Source organism: Neovison vison, chromosome 3 (genome assembly GCF_020171115.1).
Source record: "Neovison vison isolate M4711 chromosome 3, ASM_NN_V1, whole genome shotgun sequence".
Classification (NCBI taxonomy): Eukaryota; Metazoa; Chordata; class Mammalia; order Carnivora; family Mustelidae; genus Neogale; species Neogale vison.
Genome location: NC_058093.1, coordinates 222,839,154 through 222,857,947, shown reverse-complemented (window position 1 = coordinate 222,857,947; position 18,794 = coordinate 222,839,154). Strand labels below are relative to the sequence as shown.

At 47.9% G+C, this 18,794-nt stretch overlaps 1 protein-coding gene across 4 annotated transcripts in view; it reads left to right on the top strand.

Annotated features, from left to right (window-relative positions):
- The window catches only part of SGSM1 (small G protein signaling modulator 1), an 89,869-nt gene that overhangs the window by 57,019 nt on the left and 14,056 nt on the right, over nucleotides 1-18,794 (top strand). For all 4 annotated transcript variants that reach the window (XM_044244050.1, XM_044244049.1, XM_044244051.1 and 1 more), the window contains 8 exons: nucleotides 1,101-1,165; nucleotides 3,084-3,229; nucleotides 6,716-6,844; nucleotides 10,989-11,171; nucleotides 12,517-12,585; nucleotides 13,918-14,508; nucleotides 16,440-16,564; nucleotides 18,460-18,542. In XM_044244050.1, the coding sequence (XP_044099985.1) occupies nucleotides 1,101-1,165; nucleotides 3,084-3,229; nucleotides 6,716-6,844; nucleotides 10,989-11,171; nucleotides 12,517-12,585; nucleotides 13,918-14,508; nucleotides 16,440-16,564; nucleotides 18,460-18,542 (1,391 nt within the window). The remainder of the gene's footprint in view (nucleotides 1-1,100; nucleotides 1,166-3,083; nucleotides 3,230-6,715; nucleotides 6,845-10,988; nucleotides 11,172-12,516; nucleotides 12,586-13,917; nucleotides 14,509-16,439; nucleotides 16,565-18,459; nucleotides 18,543-18,794) is intronic.

The window sequence follows — 18,794 nt, the reverse complement described above, 5'->3', positions numbered from 1 at the left end:
GGTCCAGGGGGCATTGAAAAATGCCATTCTAACCTAGTGTCCCCATTTGTGGCATCTGCTTACATACCTGGAATGATGGGGAGCTCACCCTCTTTCACATAGCCAAGTCTGTTGTGGGACAGCTGTGTGTGTGATGCTGTTCTTAGGTAAACTGACCAACCCTGAGCCCCACCAACCTGAGGGCATGATGAGGGTGATTTTCATGCTTAATGGTTCTATGTGTGTAACTGGAGCACTTTAGCCATGCCTCCTTCCTGTCTTTTTCGGTTTTCCTGTGTATCCCCGGGATGTCCTGAGAAAAAATATGCGGATATTCCTCCATTCTGTTCTCTGCGAGGATGCAGAACATGCCCATCAGCAGTCCTTGATTTCCCCACTAGTGCTGGGTCCTTACTCCTCTCTTCTCTTTCAGCCAGCTGCACCCCACCTCCCCAAATTACCATGCAAGAAGCTCTGAGGCATCACCTACTCTGCAGTCAACCAGACTCTGAGTCCTGGTCTGGCTCAGTTTGGTTTAGCTGCGTCACTTCAGAGGTCAGAGCTCTTTGGGCAAGTGACAGAAGCCCACTTCAGACTGGTTCACATACAAAAGAAAATCTTGACAGAACTAAGGAGTCTAAAAGTGCAATGACTTCAGGCATGGTTGGCTCCAGACGCTCCTATGATACTCTCCTTCTCAGGCAGGCCCTCCTTATGCAGGGCAGAAATGGATCCCAGCAGCCACCGCCCTACATCCTTCTGGCTTAGGGACTCGAGTAGAGAATAGTGTGAATTTCTCTGTAGTTCTGACAAAATGAGTTTGGGGCTCATTGTCCTTGATTCAGATTGGATCACATGACCACCTCTTACCCAATGCCTGTGACTCCAGCCTGAGTCCTGTACTAGGTCGAATCAGCTCCATTCAAGCCCCAGAGAGTTGGAGAGAGATAGACCCCAAAGCCAACAGGAGGAGTGGCGGTATGGGTAGAAACCACAGTCCTCCCAGAGTCCCCTTGCCTGGCTGGTTTTAATCTGCCCCTTGCAGGTAATGAACTGTGCTCCTCCAGGAAACATGGGCTCTGTGTGGTCTTTTCTACGTGTCCTCTCTTCCTCCACCACAGGGCCCCGCTGAAGCTCCTCTGTGACAACATGAAGTACCAGATCCTTTCCAGAGCCTTCTATGGATGTGCGTATCGGTCTCATTTGCCATTGTGGTCTATGGGCACATTTCTCAAATGCCTGTTGTATGGCATCAGCATCAAGGGAAGGAGCCTGGCTCTGGCACCTGAACCCCAGCTCCCCAGTTCCTAGATGTGTCTAGATTAGTGAAGCTATGCAGACGTCTTAGAGCCTGAACCTCCTCAAGCAGAGCCTGGGCATAAATTTTATCTCTGGGCTCTAAGAGAGGGCAGCCAACCATGGGGCTCCTCAGGGGAGGGGTTTGGTTAGTCACCATGGCATCCCAGTGCCCGCCTTAGAGGGTTTGTTCTCAGAATGAAATGAGAAACGTGAATAAACCCCTAGCAGCTGGTATTACCTGTCATAGGTGCTCAAAGTCAGTTCCCCTCACCTGTGGGCATAAGCAGAAGAGTAAAGAAAAGTTAAAAATTAAAACTTAAACACAGGTATTCTGGTTATTTCCATTTAACACATGAGGAAACGAAGGCAAAAGGAGACAAAGTGACTTGTCCAAGGTCGCACAGGACAGCGCTGGGACTCTAACCCAGGCCTGCCTGACCACAAAGCTGGTTTGTTTTTACTCTGCTGTGTTCATTCTTAGCACATTTTATTTTCTCAGCCTCTCAGCCTAAATGGGGGAGAGAAAACCTGTGTGTTGTCAGGGATTCTAGAAAAGTGTTGCTATATCCTGCATGGGCCTGGAGAACAGCAGTGCCAGCCATGTGCCCAAGCCCCTGGATGGGCAGAGAGAGTGTAAGCTCCCCAAATCAAGGTTTTTGCCCATTCTGTTTTCATCCATCCCTGGTGCCTAATTCAGGTCCTGGCATGGAGCCCAGATAGAAAGGCTTCATGGAGGAAGGTCCAGATGCATGGGGGTCCAGATGCATCTCAAACAGGGTTATGCATTCAATGGCTCATCCCTGATGGGGCTTGAGAGCCCAGGTTCTGGCTCTATGCAGCTTGGGTTCCAATCCCAACTCCGCACTTCCTAGCATTATGATCCAGCCAAGAGACAGAAAAGGTCTGTTCCTCGGTTTCCCCATGTCTAAGATGGAGAATGTAGGAGTACCTGTTCCATATGTCATGAGAATTTAGTGAGTTAAGGATGTGAGCTCTGGGCAGTTCCCTGGCATGTAGTATGTGCTTGTATAAGTGTTAGCCATTTCTTCCTCTTCCCCCTTTCTCTCCTTTCCCTCCTTCTCCTCCTTCTCCTCTTCTCCCTCCTTCTCCTCTTCTCCCTCCTCCTCCTCATTGCTGGTAGGGGCCAGTCCTCAGGCTCCAGATGGCCCAGGGTCCTGTCTGGGAGTTAATAAGGGAGAGCCAGAGGGAGGGGGCATAGAGCAAACACAGGCTGGCATTTGCTGAGTGCCTCCTGTGTACCAGGCACTCTGCCTTCCAGGTGCCCAGGGCAGAGCAGGTGAAGGCCGCAGTTTGGTGGCTTGTAAGAGTGCAGAACCATCTTTGAGAGCAAACCAGGTGCATTTCTCAGGGCCTTCTTTATCTGGCTGCACTTTGAAAAAGGAGTCGTCCACCTCTGCCCTTCTCTTTCTCTCCTGGGATGAATTGGAAGCACCCAGAGGCACTGTGAGCCTGTGGGATCACTTCCTGCTCCTTCCTGCTGCTCCTTCCCTGCCTCCTGCCTGTGGCTTAAATACCTTGGCTTCCAGGTAAAGAGGTAATGTCACCCTGGCCCAGGCTGAGGAAGATGATCAGATGTCCCCAGGCTCATACAACTATTAAGCAGTCAAGCCAGCAAGGGGTTTTGCCCCTCAGCTCCTTGCTTGTCTGGAAGAGAAGGATGATGGGACTTTCTAGGTCACAAGGGTTCACAAGGTTTGTGGGCGAGGCAGTGCTTTGAGATCCATGAGGTAAGGCAAGGTGGGTTGGATGGTGGATGATGGCACTCTCCCTCCCTCCCTCGCTAGGGCTTGCCTACTGCAGACACCTGTCCACTGTGAGGACCCACCTGTCAGCCCTGGTCAATCACATGATTGTGTCTCCGGATTCACCCTGCGATGCTGGGTGCGGGCTGACGGCCAGGATCTGGGAGCAGTACCTTCAGGACAACACGGTAAGGCTTGGCCTGGCTTGGCCTGCAGTGGAGCATAGCCAGTGAGGGGACCATTTGGTCATCTGAGCAGGAGACCCACCTGGTTATGGGGACTGAAGGCTGTTAGGATACCTTTGGGTCTTGGGGTGCCTGGATGGCTCAGTGGGTTAAAGCCTCTGCCTTCAGTTCAGGTCATGATCTCAGAGTCCTGGGATCGAGTCCCGCACCGGGCTCTCTGCTCAGCAGGGGGCCTGTTTCCTCCCCTCTCTCTGCCTGCCTCTCTGCCTACTTGTGATCTGTCTGTCAAATAGATAAATAAAATCTTTAAAAAAAAAAAAAAAAAGGATACCTTTGGGTTCTGCATACCCAGACTGAAGGTCCCTCCCTTCTTGAGAGTTCCAAGACCCACAGCCCCCTTCTGCCCAGATGGGTGAGAATCAAGGAGGATGGAAAGTATGCTTGCTTGTCTAGGAGTAAGAATGAGTTCTTCCTCAAGTATTTATTAAGCACCAACTGTATGCTTAGTGCTGCAGGAGGGGCTGTGAGTTCTCAGCAGGAAGGGACCTACAGTGCAGTTGAACTACTTAGAAGGACAATGGTAGCTAAGTCAGAGGAGGGAGGTGGGCCCAGGAAAGCCCACCACCTTGCAGAACTCTTCCATCTCTGCCTCAGGGCCTGACAATCCTCCCATTATATACTCTACCTGGAGACAGATTTCTAAGACTTATTAGAAAGCAAATGTCCCCACAAGGAAGGTGTTTACATTTGAAAAAAGTGTCAGGGTCAAAGTGTTTGGGAAACAAGATGGGTCAACTTTTCTGTATCCTGCTGCACTTCCTAGAACCTTGGGTAGGCCAATGCGCTTATCTTGTGGTAGGCAAGCATAAGGAACAAGCCCCTGGAATGTTTAGGGCCCTAGGGACCTTTGCTGGAAAAGTGCATCCCATGGCCGGTGTGGAAGGCAGAATCCATTTTGACAGATGCTAAGCGAAACTCCCTCAGGAGCGGGCATTCAGAAGAGGTGGCTGATACCTCCGCAGGATGAACACGATGGCTCACTCCACTGGGTGCTTCTCACCCAGGGCCCTGGGGAGGGCCAGGCCCGTGAGCACCTGGGTTGGCCTGGCTTCCCCACGCTGGGGAAAAGCGCTATTCTGTGCATTAACTTGGGAACACTGGGGGACTCTGGGGAAAACAAACTGGTTCCCAAACCTGGATAAGCAGGAGGGTTGTTTAACTTGAATGCCTACTTACGGTGACAACTCAAATAATGAAAAATGCAGGTGTAGAGGACAAAAATTGTTTATGTACCTTCTTTCTGCCGCAGTGCCCTGATTCTAATCCCCCGAGTTAATGAATAGTATCAGTTATGTCGAGACCCTGCCATGTTTTTCCTGTGCTTATACATTCATAGATAAATCTACATAGATATATCTGTAATTCTTATTTCTGCAAAATGAAGTGACATTATATCTGTATTTTAAGCAGCAATTTCATTTTATATCAAAGATGTCCTTCCGATCTCTAGGTGAAGTACTGAATGCTAACACCTTAGTGCCTCACAGATGAGTAGCCCATAATTAATTCAAATCTTCCTCTAATGAGAGACATGTGGGCTCTTTCTCTTTTTACAAATTATTCCAAACAATGCTTCCGTTGACATCTTTATAAGCACATATCACTCTGACCCGTGCTTTTATTTCAGGGGTAGATTCCTAGAAGTTAAATTGATTGATGTGCATTTAAAATTTAAATAGATATGCCAACTTATTTCTCAAAAAAGTCACTCTCCCTGGCGGCCGGGGAAAGTGCACGTTTCCTGAGGAATTCAAAAGATTTATAGACTTCTGGGCTCCACTCCAGCACTACTGATTTAGCATCTCTGGGACTGGAGCCCAAGAATTTATATTTTTTTAAAGTTCCCCCAAACATTTCCAGTGATCTCCCCAGTTTGGGAGGTACTAGTCTAAGGACAAGTTGGTTGAAAAAAATAAGTCAGTCAAAAATGAGTATTTTTTAGTCTAACAGTTTCACAACCCTTTCACAAACTGGCCATATTTTTACCCTTCTTGGTTGCATTGTTGTATTAGGATGGACTGAGCTGCAGTAACAAGTGGTCCACACTGTCAGTTGCTTGACATCATGGGGTGTATTTCTTGCTCACGGAGGAGTCCTAGGTGGGCACTGGCCTCTGTCTTCCCTCCAGAGGTTTTGGGGTCTCTCAGTCTCATGGCGCCACCATCCTCCAGGGCCTCATGGTCATCTGCCTCCAGGCAGCAGAGGGGAAATGCAGAATCTGAAGGGAGTACACCTGCAAATGGCTTATATGACATCCTGTCACATCCCATTGGCCAGTATCTAGTCACGTGGCCACCCCTGCCTGCAAGGGAGGCTGGGAAATGGAGTCCAGCTGTAGGTTCCAGGACCCACACAGGTGGATTTTTGATGACGAGTTTACAGCCTCAGCCACAAATGGTTCTCTGATTTTTAGCTGGCGTTGACAAGGCTTTCTGTAGAATACAAATTAAAATTTCCAACAAAGCAAAAGAATGGCTGGTTTTGCCATTATGGTTGGGTACATCTCAGATGATCATTAAGATGGGAAATCAGTGGGACACCTAGCTGGCTCAGTAGAGCAGGTGACTCTTGATCTCAGGGTTGTGAGTTTGAGCCCCACGTTCAGCACTGAGTTTACTTTAAAAATGTGAAATATGCTTATAATTTTGGGATGTGAAGACATAGGAGGAAACAACCCTACTACCCTTCAGAGTAACTTTCTAGTAGTCATTGGTATTTTCCATACACAGACACACACACACAGACACACACACACATGAACAAATAGGACCTGCTGGTCCCCCAGCCTGACTAATTATAACTGCAAAGCCTTTGCCTGAAAATGAGTTCTTAAAAAGAGGGCAAATCTGTTGGACAATACAGCAGACAGTTGTTAAAGTCATTCTAGTGTGCACAGAAATTGTTAGTGCACGAAGAACCATCTGGAAATGTTCATTTTGGATCGATTTACTTTTAAACAATTTTCTTTGTGCTGAGTCAAGATTAAAAACTTTGAGATAATGTTGCCACATCAACACAATGCACAAAATTGACTAAAAATTAAGTAGAAATGCTAATTCATTCTATACTGGCCTTTTGGGTTTTTTTGTAAAAAAAAAAATGGGTTCACGCTAGATATGTTCTGCATCTTGGTGGGTTGTTTTTTTTTCCAGTTGACAATATACTTTGAACATCTTTTTATGTCAGTTCTCATGGATGCACCTCCATCCCTACCTATCCCCACGTAGGGGATACATTGTTTCCCTATCAGTGGGCAGTTGGGGCTTTTCTCATATGACACCAGGGTGGATATCCTGGTACACACAGCTTTGCTTATTCACACACCATGATCTCTAAAGGCCAGATCTGAGAAGTGGGACTGCCAGCTCACAGAGCCCTCCTTCCGGTTTTCTGTTGACCAAACCCTTTCCTTCTTCCCACTTACCACAGAGTTATGAGGAACAGGAGCTGCTACGCCTTATCTACTATGGGGGCATCCAACCAGAGATCCGCAAGGCCGTGTGGCCTTTCCTCCTGGGCCATTACCAGTTTGGGATGACAGAAGCAGAACGGAAGGAGGTTGGTGACCCTTGATGGGCAGCAGGGTCTTTGGCAACTAAAGGAGCCAGGGGCCATGGGGCTGGGGGTGCTCTAATTTCATACTGGACCAAGATGGGGCAGGGGAACATGGGGGAGCCAGGAAGCTCCAGGGCATGGCTGTTCCCTAGAAAAGCAATGCAAGCTACAGATACCATTGTTTAAAATTTTATTTGGGAGATAATTATAGATTCAGATAGTTACAAGAAATAATGCAGAAGGATTTCGTGTATCCTTTATCCAATTTCTCTCAATGGTGGCATCTTACAAAACTGTAATACAATATCACAATCAGGGCGTTGACGTGTGTGTGTGTGTGTGTGTGTGTGTGTGTGATCACCACCACAGTCGGCATACTGAACAATTCTGGTGCCAACAGGGTCCTCATGTTCCCCTTTTTTAAGCCACACCTCCCAGCCTAACACCTGGCAACCACCGCTCAGTTCTTTCTTCCTGCAATTTTGTCATTTCGACAATATTGTATAAATGGGATCACGTAGTATATAAGTTTTTGGGATTGACGTTTTCACTCAGCATAATCCTCTGGCAGTCTATCCTTTCTATGGCAAGAGTTCTATGGTATTCACGGCCTGGGTGCATCACAGTGACTACCCACCTGTTGGTGGATAGGTGAGTTGTTTTCCCAGTTTGGGCTATTGCCGAGAAAGCTGCAGTGAACATTTGTATTTTCGTGGGAGCATTAGTCATCATCAAATGCTCAAGTGTACAATTGCTGGGACACACGGTACACATGCTTCATTTCAAAAGAAACTGTCAAGCTTTTGTAGCTGCTGAACCATTTTATAGTCCCACCAGCAATATCCTGGTGAGCCACACCTGCATCCCGCCTGGAGTTTTGGTCTTGTTGCTATTTTTTTATGTTAGCCACCTAGACAGGTGTAAATGATGTTTCATTGTGGTTTTAATTTGCATTTCTCAAATGGCCAGTGATGCTGAACATGTTTGCACACACTTCCTTGCCACCTGTGTATCTTTGGTGAAGTGTCTGCTCTCATCGTTTGTCTGTTTTCTAGCTGAATTGTTTGGGTTTCTACTGTTGCATTTGGAAGTTCTTTATATGCTTTAGATATTTTTTCTTTGTTGGATAAATGGTTTGCAGATATTTTCTCCCAGTCTGTGTCTTATCTTTTCACCCTCTTCATGGGATCTTGTGCAGAACAAATTTCTAAATTTTTGATGAGGTGCAGCTTATCAATTTTTCCTCATATATACTGTGCTTTTGGTGTCAAGTCTAAGAACGTTTTGCTTAGTTTGCCCTAAATCCCGAAGATTTTCTCCTGTGTTTCTTTTCTCAAAGTTTTGTAGTTGCACATGTTACATTTAGGCCTGAGATCCATTTTGAGCTCATTTTTGTATATAGTGGGTGGTTTTGGTCAAGGTTCATTTTTTGGCCTGTGATGTCCAGTGGCTCCAGCCCCATTCGACAGAAAGGCCATCCTTCCTTCGTTGAATTGCTTTTGCACCCCTGTCAGCCATCAGTTGGGCACATTAGTGTGGCTTCCCCATTCTGTTCCATTGATCTAATACCACCCTGCAGTGAGCCATCTTCAGCTGATACAACCTGGGGCGCCTGTGTTCATCTTAATTGTCCAGTGAATGTGTTAGTAGTAGTCCCATTTTGAAAAGTAGAAAGAAACAGATGCCCATAAATATTTTTTAAAATGATAAGTTCACGAGGAATTATAAAAACTGTAACAAAGAGGTCCTGCCATACCCCTCACTCGGCTTTCCCCAATGGAAACATCATGTAGAACAGTAGCCCGTTACCAAAGCCAGGGCATTAGCATTGGTACAATAGGACTCACTTGACTGCACACCTCACTAGGATTTCACCAGCTTCTGCATTAGTTTGTGTGTTCACATGTGTGCAGGTGCATGTGTGTGTGCGCATGTGTATGTGTAGGTCTACGTCATTTCATCAAGGTGATATTAATTTTAATACTAAATTCTTATTTAACCCAACATACCCAGTATATTACCATTTCAGCATGCAATCAATATTAACATTATTGAGAGATTCTTCCTTCTTTTATTCAGACTAAGTTCTTAAAATCTGGTGGTATTTGACATTTCATACCCATGTACCCGCTCTGCTATTGTGTATTTGTCAGTAAATTGACTCACTGTGTGTATAGCTTATTGAAAAAGATACTTGATATCCCTGCCATCAATGGAAAACTGACGTGACTTGGCATAATAGACGGAAACCAAAAAAATAAATAGGATATGAGAAAAGGGCATAAATCAGTCCCACGTAGATGCCATAGCTTGCCTAAGGCCTGCTCTCTCATTGTCAGAAATGGGGATTATGAAGTGTTAAAGGAGGTGTTCAAGACACTGTGGCACCAGACTGACCTTCCCCATAATCCAAAGACTTAAAGGGGAGCTGGAAATAGAAACTACACTGTGATTCCGTATGATAAGACCCCATGCCAGTGAATTGTCTTAAAATTGTCTCAGGAACAGCAGGAGGTCCCCACCATGCTTCACCCCCTGCCTGCTGGGCTCCCGACAAACAGGAACAGCACTCTCGGGTGCCAGGCCCTGTGCTTGGGACCAGAGACCCAGCGGTGCATTAGATGAGGTCCTTGCCAGTTTAGTGAATGTGCAGAGTCAGATGGAGGCAAACCCAGAGGTTGTAAGAGTCCATGGGAAGCAGCAGTGTCAGGCAGAAGGCTCCCTGCTCCCTTTCCAGGCAAGGGGTGTGAGGAAGGCCCTCTAGGAAGAAGGGCCAGCATGAGCAAACCCTGAGGGCAGACTCGTGCAGACTCAAGGTTCATTTTTTGGCCTGTGATGTCCAGTGGCTCCAGCACCATTCGACAGAAAGGCCATCCTTCCTTCGTTGAATTGCTTTTGCACCCCTGTCAGCCATCAGTTGGGCACATTAGTGTGGCTTCCCCATTGTGTTCCATTGATCTAATACCACCCTGCAGTGAGCCATCACTGTGGTGTGGGAGTATATCTCTGTGGGTTTGTGTGGGAGGGGTGGGAAGTGTGTGGTGGGCATGGTGGTTGGAACATAAAGGACAGGAGGTGGGGATGACAGAGGTGGGGCTGGGAGGGAAACAAAGAGGAGGCTGTTGAGGGGTAAGTGCATGGTGTGGGGGATCAGGCTGGGACAAGCAGGCTCTGGAAAGGAGGTTCCTGGGGTCGTCCTGGTGCAGGGTCATGGAAACCTAGTCTAGGAAGGCAGTGGGAATGGGGAGATGTGCTAGGACAAATCTTCTGGAGGTCAGTGGGCAGGAGGACAGGCCTTTGGGCAGGGTGGACCCCGAGCTTCTCTCTGGAAGCCCTGAATAGATAAAGGATTCCCCACCCCTCCCAGCCCAGCATGGGACAGTCTCCCTGCCCTTTCTTTGTGCCCCTCCACACCCTTACTTAGCTCAGTCTGTCTGCCCCCACTTGTGCTGGAGGCCTGGCAGATTCAGGACCTCAGTTCCCTGGGCATGTATTAGTAACAAAACAAGTTGCTCTCCCACCACACGGAAAACGAAATTGCTTGAAATCTGTAGCCCTTCTGTTAAGCCATTGCAGGAGTAAAGGGAGAGGCTGATTTTGTTCATCTTTGTATCCTCTGCTCCTAGACCCGCACTGGGCAAAGGGGAGGCCCTCATAAATGTGTGGAGGGAGTAGATGATGGGTAGAGGGGGCACCCTGCTCATCTTGTTTCTCCTATGCCTCGTGTGGTACCTAACCCACTGTAGGTGATTCCAGAAATATAGGCAAATGAGTGAATGAGGAAGGAGAAAAGCTAATAAGAAAGGGAAAGAAACGGTCCTCTCACTTCAGTACCCCCTTGGCTTAGTATGCTGCCTGGCAGAGTAGAGGTTCCACAGATATTTATTTGAATGTGTGAATGAATGAATGAATGGAGAAAAGAGGGAAGAAGGAAATATTGAAAGAAAGAAGTGACCTCGTGCACATTTGTGTACCCTCAGGGCCTACCCAGTGTCCTGCATATAGTAGGTGTTCCATTAACATCTGCTGGCTGTTCATGAATGATGGCTGCCTGTCTCTGGGGCTCACGGTCCCAGGTCAGGGCTAGCATCCTCTTCTGGCTTGGGCTGGCTCTCCCCAGGGGGTGACCTTGCCTCTGCCCTGGCAGGTGGATGAGCAGATTCACGCGTGCTATGCACAGACCATGGCTGAATGGCTGGGCTGCGAGGCGATCGTGAGGCAGAGGGAGCGGGAGTCCCACGCAGCTGCCTTGGCTAAGTGCTCATCGGGGGCCAGCCTGGACAGCCACCTGCACCAGATGATGCACCGGGACTCCACCATCAGCAACGAGGTGATGGGCGGCACCCATCCGGGAGCACAGGGTCAGAGGGGCAGTAAAGGCCGGGATCTGCTCCGTTTAGCTATTGTAGGAATGGTGACAGCTGGGTGTCTGGAACCGTCACCCCTAGCGTTTGGGTGGGAGGTGACCGTGGAGTTGGACAGACCCATGTTTGAATCCAGCCTCACCATTTCCTGGCTTGGGGGGCAGGGGAGACCTCAAGCAACCACCTTCACTTCTGGGCCTCAGTTTCCACATCTATAGAATGGGAACAACCATTTACATAGGGGAGGTTTGTGTGCAGTTCATCTGAGATAGTGCCTGTGAAGCTCCTAGCACTTGCATGTAATCAGCACATGCTAGACTTTCATGTATTCAGAAAATGCTCGCTGAGTACCTTCCGCATGCCAGAGACAGTTGGGAATGTCCTGAAATGTCAGAAACACTCCAGAAGCCAAGTCAGAACTCTCCGCTCTTATAGAACCTCCAGTTCAGCAGCCCAAAGAAGGCGCTGAGAAGAAAGTTAATTCTCTTCCCCAGTGATGTACACTCATCAGTTGCCAGCAGTCATGCTCCCTAGCATAGCAAGCAACCACCCAAAGCCAGTGACTTCTAGCAGTAGACACTGAATGTGTACTCATGGGTGTGGCCCAGGCGAGCACTTCTGAGCAGGGCTGGCTGGGCTCACTCTTGCACCCGCTGTCAGTGCCTGGTCAGCCGAAAGGTTTGTTGATCTATGCTGGGCTTTCTCCCATGTCTGGGGTGACTGGGCTGTGATCCACATGTCCCATCCTCCAGCAGGCTGAGCTGGGCACATTCTTATCGTGAACACAGATTGTAAAGAGACAAAGTGAAAACGCACAAGGGCTGGTAAAAGCTCTGCCCTGTCGAGATTGCTAACATCCCACTGGCCAAAGTAGGTCACAGGGCCAAGCCCTGCATCCAGGTAGGCAGGAACTAGAAGTCATAGGGCAAAAGCTTATCGACAGAGAGGGGAATTACAAAAAAATCAAGCCATTCGTGCCAACCAGTCACATGGAGTTGAACTTAAATATTAGCCAGAAGTGTCAAGTACAAGGCAGTGAAAGGTAAGGTTTTCCAGTTGCAGGAGTGAGAGGTGGGGTCTTGTGCCTTCTGTGTGTCCCCAAAGGCTCCAGGGAGCAGAGGGAGACCTCCCCCACTTCTCAGTGTGCAAATAGGAGGCTGGGCCCTGAGGGGACTTGCCCGAGTCAGGAATAGAAATGAGACCACACTTGAGGAATCCCTGCCTGAGCTGAGAGCAGGGCCCCCAGGGCCCCAGAGCCCCAGAGCCAGGATACAGCCTCACCACTATTCTCTTGGCCTCTTTTTCTATCAGTCTTCCCAGAGCTGCAGTTCCGGCCGCCAGCATGTCCGCCTACAGAGTGACTCCAGCAGTGGCACACAGGTGACCTTCTGGAGGCCCAGCCCCTTCCCCATCCTTCCCTTCCCGTCATCCACTCACTCCATCCAACCTGGAGTAAAGGGATTGGGTGTCCATCACGTACAGGTCACTTAAGATTTTTAGCTTTTTATACTAGCATTAAAAATGGAGTTTTTAGTTAACACAAGTAATATATGAATCTCTTCTCCCTGTAAAAAATTAAAATGTTTCAGAGAAAGCTAAATTTGACTTTGACCATTCCTAATCCCCACTCGCCCTCCCTAGAAATAGCATCATTTTCTGTGTGTCCTGTCAGCCCCCACTGCTTGCCTGTACATACGCAGAAATACGTATATAGTACATAAAGCATATATTGCTATGTTTGGTAATTTTTGAAAATTTCTACATAAATGCCGTCATATGTGTTGGTCCACAGCTTTCCATTTTATTCAGTGAAATGTTAACTCATCTCACTGGATATTAAATAAAAAAGCAAAGCCCCACAAATATGCTTACTGTGTCACCTTTTGCATAAAAAGAGGAAATATTAATATACCTATTTTCAAGAACAATGGATGAATAAGCCAGAAATGAATCAGAATCATTACCTACAGGAATCAGAGGAGGGCACAGGAAAAGAAACTACATTTCCTTGAATATCCCTTGTTTCCTAGTTCCGAGTTAGGTACGTTTGTTTTTTGGTTTTTTTTTTACATAATTTAAAACAATTGAATCAAATTTTTAAAAACCAAAAATGTGATTTTAACAGTAAATCACGTTGGTGACCTAAACACAGTGAAGAAATAGTTCATGTTCCTTTGGAATGTGGTCTTATATCCTTGATAGGATATGACCTCAGGACACAACCAACCACAAATAAATCCTCGAGATGGACCCTGGAGGCTTTTCCATAGTGGTTCACACATCTCTAACTACTTCTGGAAACCGATCCATAATAGCCAATCGCGTGAATATACTATGCTGTTTTTAGCCTGGTTCCTTATGTTTTTAACTATTTTTTTACGTAAAAAACTATGTACCTATAATTTTGTGTGATGAAAAGTACAGTCCTTGCCACTTGAATGCCCTGGTGCTCCCTCCTCAGGCAATTTCAATGCTGCCTTATTTCTGGATTATTCCATGTGTTTCCATGCAACAGGCCACTTTTTAATTTTTCACAACAAGAACCCATATTATGCCTGGTTCCCTCCCCTACCCTTTTTCCTGGCTGTATAGTATTCCATGTACATGTTCTGTATTTGAATGAGTCCCCTGCTGACGGAGATCTAGGTTGTTATGGAAGCAGTGTCCCAGTGGACATCCTTGTCTCTCCATTCTTATGCTCCTCGTCTTCAGGTGTTTGAGTCTGTAGATGAAGTGGAACAGGTGGAGGCAGAAGGCAGGTTGGAGGAGAAACAGCCCAAGATCCCCAATGGGAGCCTGGCGAACGGCACCTGTTCCCCTGACTCTGGCCATCCCTCTTCCCACAACTTCTCCTCGGGCCTCTCAGAGCACTCGGAGCCCAGCCTGAGCACAGAAGACAGCGTCATGGACGCCCAGCGGAACACTCCCCTGGCGCGTCGACCCGGGGACAGCAGCGTGGATGATGGGCAGAGCAGCGAGGCCACCACCTCCCGAGATGAGGCCCCCCGCGAGGAGCTGGCTGTGCAGGACAGTCTGGAGAGCGACCTCCTTGCCAACGAGAGCATGGACGAGTTCATGTCCCTCACTGGCAGCATGGACGTGGCCCTGCCCGGGAAGGAGGGGGCCGCCATGGAGCGCTGGGGGGGTGGTGAGGTGGAGAAGCACAGCCAGGTGGACAGCGAAGACAACCTCTCAGAAGAGCCTGAGATGGAAAGTCTCTTTCCTGCCCTGGCTTCTCTGGCCGTGGCCACGTCCGCCAACAACGAGGCGTCGCCTGTGTCTTCCAGTGGTGTCACTTACTCTGTAAGTCTCCAGGATTCTCTCGTACTTGGGTTTCTTACCTAACAGCTACAGGAGGGTGGGCGTGTCCCATGAGCTTCATTTTCCCAGCATGATCTCTGGTTTGTTACAATTTTCCTCAGCAAAGAGGCTGCACTGGAGAAGCCCCTTTGGGAGCGAAGACAAGAGCACAGGGTGTGCTGTTCCAGCTGTCCCAGAGTCAATCCCAACTGATGCATGTCACTTTATCTCTCCGAGCCTCAGTTTCCCCATCAGTTGGGTACTTTCCCTCTTGGGCTGTTCTCAGAATTAGTGAGTCCAGTCCTCCATGCCCGACATGCAGTGAGCCCTCAGTCCATTCCAGCCTCAAGGATGAGCCGCTTGGCATACACTCAAGTCAGCATCTTAAATACTCAAGTTTGCTTTCTTGCCAGAAAATCCAAACCAAAGGATGTCAACTGAACAGGAGGTTTCCTGAGCCAGGCGTGGTATTTCCATTCCCTTTGAAGACTTTGTTATTTCTATCTAAGATACGCATGCCCATAGTTGACAGAGTCAAACAGACAAGGCCGAATAAGGAAACCAGAAGTGCCCCCCACCCGCCACCGTGGAGCTCTCCCCAGAGGCAATCACAATGACTTACTGTGCCCAAATTATCTGGCCTTTACCCCCACGTCTGCCAATAACATCCCTGTACTGCTACTTCTTGATCTTTTTTTTCCCTTTCTCTTCAATTCCAGACAGTCCACACCCACACCCCCACCCCACCAGGGGCACCTTCCCAGCTCCATCCATCCACTGCAGTTATCATAATTTTAGTTAAATGACTGTTTACGGTTCACACTAGAAAACATAATAATGTATATACCACGTAGGAAGCTGTATTTATTTTTTTCTTTCCCACAAAAAGAAGTTTTGTTCCCCCAGATGCGTTTTTATTTCCTTGTCTCTGTTTTCCTTTCCTACGTTTGCCACATATAAACCATGGTTCACCCCCCCCACCCCCAACCCCAGCCTCCAAACTCTGCCAGTGGTCTAAATCTCTCTTGGAACATTCAGACACGTGATGTTTTCTGTTCGTGTTTATGTCTCAAGAAGTCTCTCCAGTGGCCTTCCCTGGTCCACGGCTTCTGATGCACAGCTGTCATCTGGGATTTTTTTCTTCATCTTCACAGGGAGCTTACTTTCACTTTCAGGTTACACACCTGTGTGCATTATAAACCTGATCTGAAACTCTTAATTATCCAGGGGGATATACTTTACGCTTCACTTGAGCCCTCTATTCAAGACAGGCCGCTGTCCTTGAGACCCCAAATATTAGTTTTTCTTCCAGGCTTCCCTTACTGGGGATCCGGGTCCTTGGGGATCCCACCTTAAATGCAGGAGAGTCTCTTATTCGATTCCTTACCTTAGGGTACAAGGACACCAAAACCATTCAACCCAAGCTTCTGTTTGCCCATTTGGAAGCTTCCTTCAAGGCGAGAGCCAGATTTGGTATTTACTTACCTTTGTGGGTTAAATTTTGGCCTTGAAATGTTCCCATATTTTTCTTGCCATATCATTGCACCTTGTTTTCAGGCAGGGTCAAGTTTTCAGGCCGGAACTGGACTCCTGCTCGCTTCCTCCATTCTTCCTGTCGGGTACTGGCGGGGGAGGGGGCACCTCCAGCTAGTTACAACCCTCATCCACTCAATGGGTAGTCAGTCTGTGCACCTTCCAGAGTTGTCTTGTTTCGTTGAAGGGAGAAAAGCCAAAGAACTCTCATTATATGAAGTAAAAAAGAGGCTTTCAGAGGCAACAACAGAAACAAAATGAAACACTCTCCTGGGAGAGGAGATGCTTTTCAGGGGCAGCAGGAGAGGGTGAGGAGGGCAGAGGGAGAACCTCTGGCATCCGACCTCTGGGAGGAGTGGAGGTGTAACCGTCCTTTCCTTCCCCTCCCCCGGGGCCTGAAGCCGGAGCTCCTGGATCTGTACACGGTGAACTTGCACCGCATCGAGAAGGACGTGCAGAGGTGTGACCGCAACTACTGGTACTTCACGCCTGCCAATCTGGAGAAGCTGCGGAACATCATGTGCAGGTGGCTGAGGGGAGGAGGTCTGTGGGCACGGCCGGGGGTGGCAGACACGGGGCCCAGGGAACCCAGCCGGACGGCAGCCTCTGCTGCTGTCTCCTTGCCCACCTGTTTATGCCAGGCCACATTGACAGTAAGGTAACAACCAGAGCAATGATAACAACAGAGCATTTATTAAGCACTTACTGTATACCAGGCACTCCCCTGAGCCCCATACTAAGGCTGTTACGCCTCGCTCACACAGCAAGGCTGTAGAGTCAACGTTACCCCATCTGCAGGGAAGGAAACAAAAGTGGATGGCTACCATACTGCTCGAGTCCCCCAGTGGGGTCAGTTGGCTGAACAGGAGCTCATACCCCTGTCTCTTAGGTTCTAGAATCTTGTCCTTTATTTCCTTAAGCCAAGACTTGGAGCTTCTTATTACTTTTCACTACATACTGAGTATCTTATTTCTTAAAATATGGAAGTAACTCAGGCTTATTAAAAACATCTATCAATCAGCAAATCCAGAAGTTCATAAGGTCTGAAGAGAAACTGCTTCTCTCTCCAGTCGTAATGCCCTGTGCGCTAGAAGAACTCTGCTAACAATTGAATAAGCATCCTCACGAGCCATCTGTGTATTATATGTGTAAAATAACACAATAGATCATATATATAATGTAATATCACACGCATGTGTATGTGTTTTAACTTTTTTTGTATTTTACCCATATGGGATTAATACTGGGTTTTCTACAACTTGCTTTATACATGTGAGAATGCATCCTGGCCATCTCTCCATGCTACTCTAACTCAGGAGCTCACAAACTAGTAGTGTAACCCACAGGCCAAATCCAGCCCACCCCCATTTTGTAAATAAATTAGAACTCAGCCATGCCCATTTGTTCATGTAGTATCTGTGACTGCTTCTGCAGAATTGAGTAGTTCAGACAGAGCACATACGGCATGCAAAGCAGAAAATAATTATTATCTGGATCTCTCAGGAAAGGGTTGCCAACCCTTGCTCTAACGCATTTTTATTAATAAGTACTATCTCTTAACTATTCAATTTTGCACTCTCCTGAGCAATCATTCTCTCTCAAAACTGAGTTGAGGAGATACAAATACAAGGAACTTTAATACAGTAAAATGAAGATGTACTGGGGAAGAAAGGCTAGACCAGCTTTTTCTGGGGTATGGCCTTGGGAGAAAACATGGAAGGCTTCACAGGAGGTGACATTCAAGATGGCCTTCGGCAAAATTAGGAGAGACTCAAGAAACCACTTGGCTTTGAGGTGAGGCTACCTGGGTTCAAATCCTGCCTCTGCCATTTATTAGCAGGTGTATGACTCTATGCATGTTACTGATGTCTCTGGGCCTCAGTCTCCTCATCTGTAAAATGGGATATGATAATACCTTTCTCATACAATTATTTTGATAACTTCATGGTGCAAGACATGTTCAGTGGCTGAGTATACAGTAAATGCTCAGTGAATATTGTTCTTATTATTAAGAGGCAGATGGGAACCCCAAGTACGGAACAGCTAGGGCAAAGCACAGGGGTGTAAATGTGTGCCAGAGAGGAGGAAGTACCAGGAGGTCATGGCGGGGACACGAAGATGGATTGGGGGATGACTCTGAATGCCTTGTACCCCCAGTGATGGAGTTTGCTTATCGTCTTGTCACAGCGGGGAACCTGCGAGCATGTGGGGTTTTGAGTTGAGATTTAGGAAGGCCATTGTGGTGGCTGAGAATAAGATGTTTGAAGAGTGTCAGATGGGCAGGGGATGCAGGTGAAACCTCAAGGAGTGAGTGGTCCAGGTGAGAGATGGGGGACCATGCCAGGGAGGAGGGAGAGGACTAGTGGGTTGGAGAGACGGGTCACAAATGCCATCCTTGGGCCCCTGGTCTCTCTCTTGTAGCTACATCTGGCAGCACATTGAGACCGGCTATGTCCAGGGCATGTGTGATCTCCTGGCTCCACTGCTGGTCATCCTGGATGACGGTGAGTATGTCCTCCCCACTCCATGTCCAGGGGCGCAAATTTTCTTCCTACTGCAGGGGAGGGGAGGGTAACCTCATGTGACTCCACGGAATGGGTCAGTGCAGGTGCTCAGAGGACCTGTTGGTGAACACACCAAGGCCCCAGTGAAATAAAAAGTCTTGTTGTTCCATATTAGCCAACACTTACTGCCAGGTGCCCAACACCCAGCCAGGCCTTTCCTAGCCACTGATTGTACAAATGTGAATGCGGACA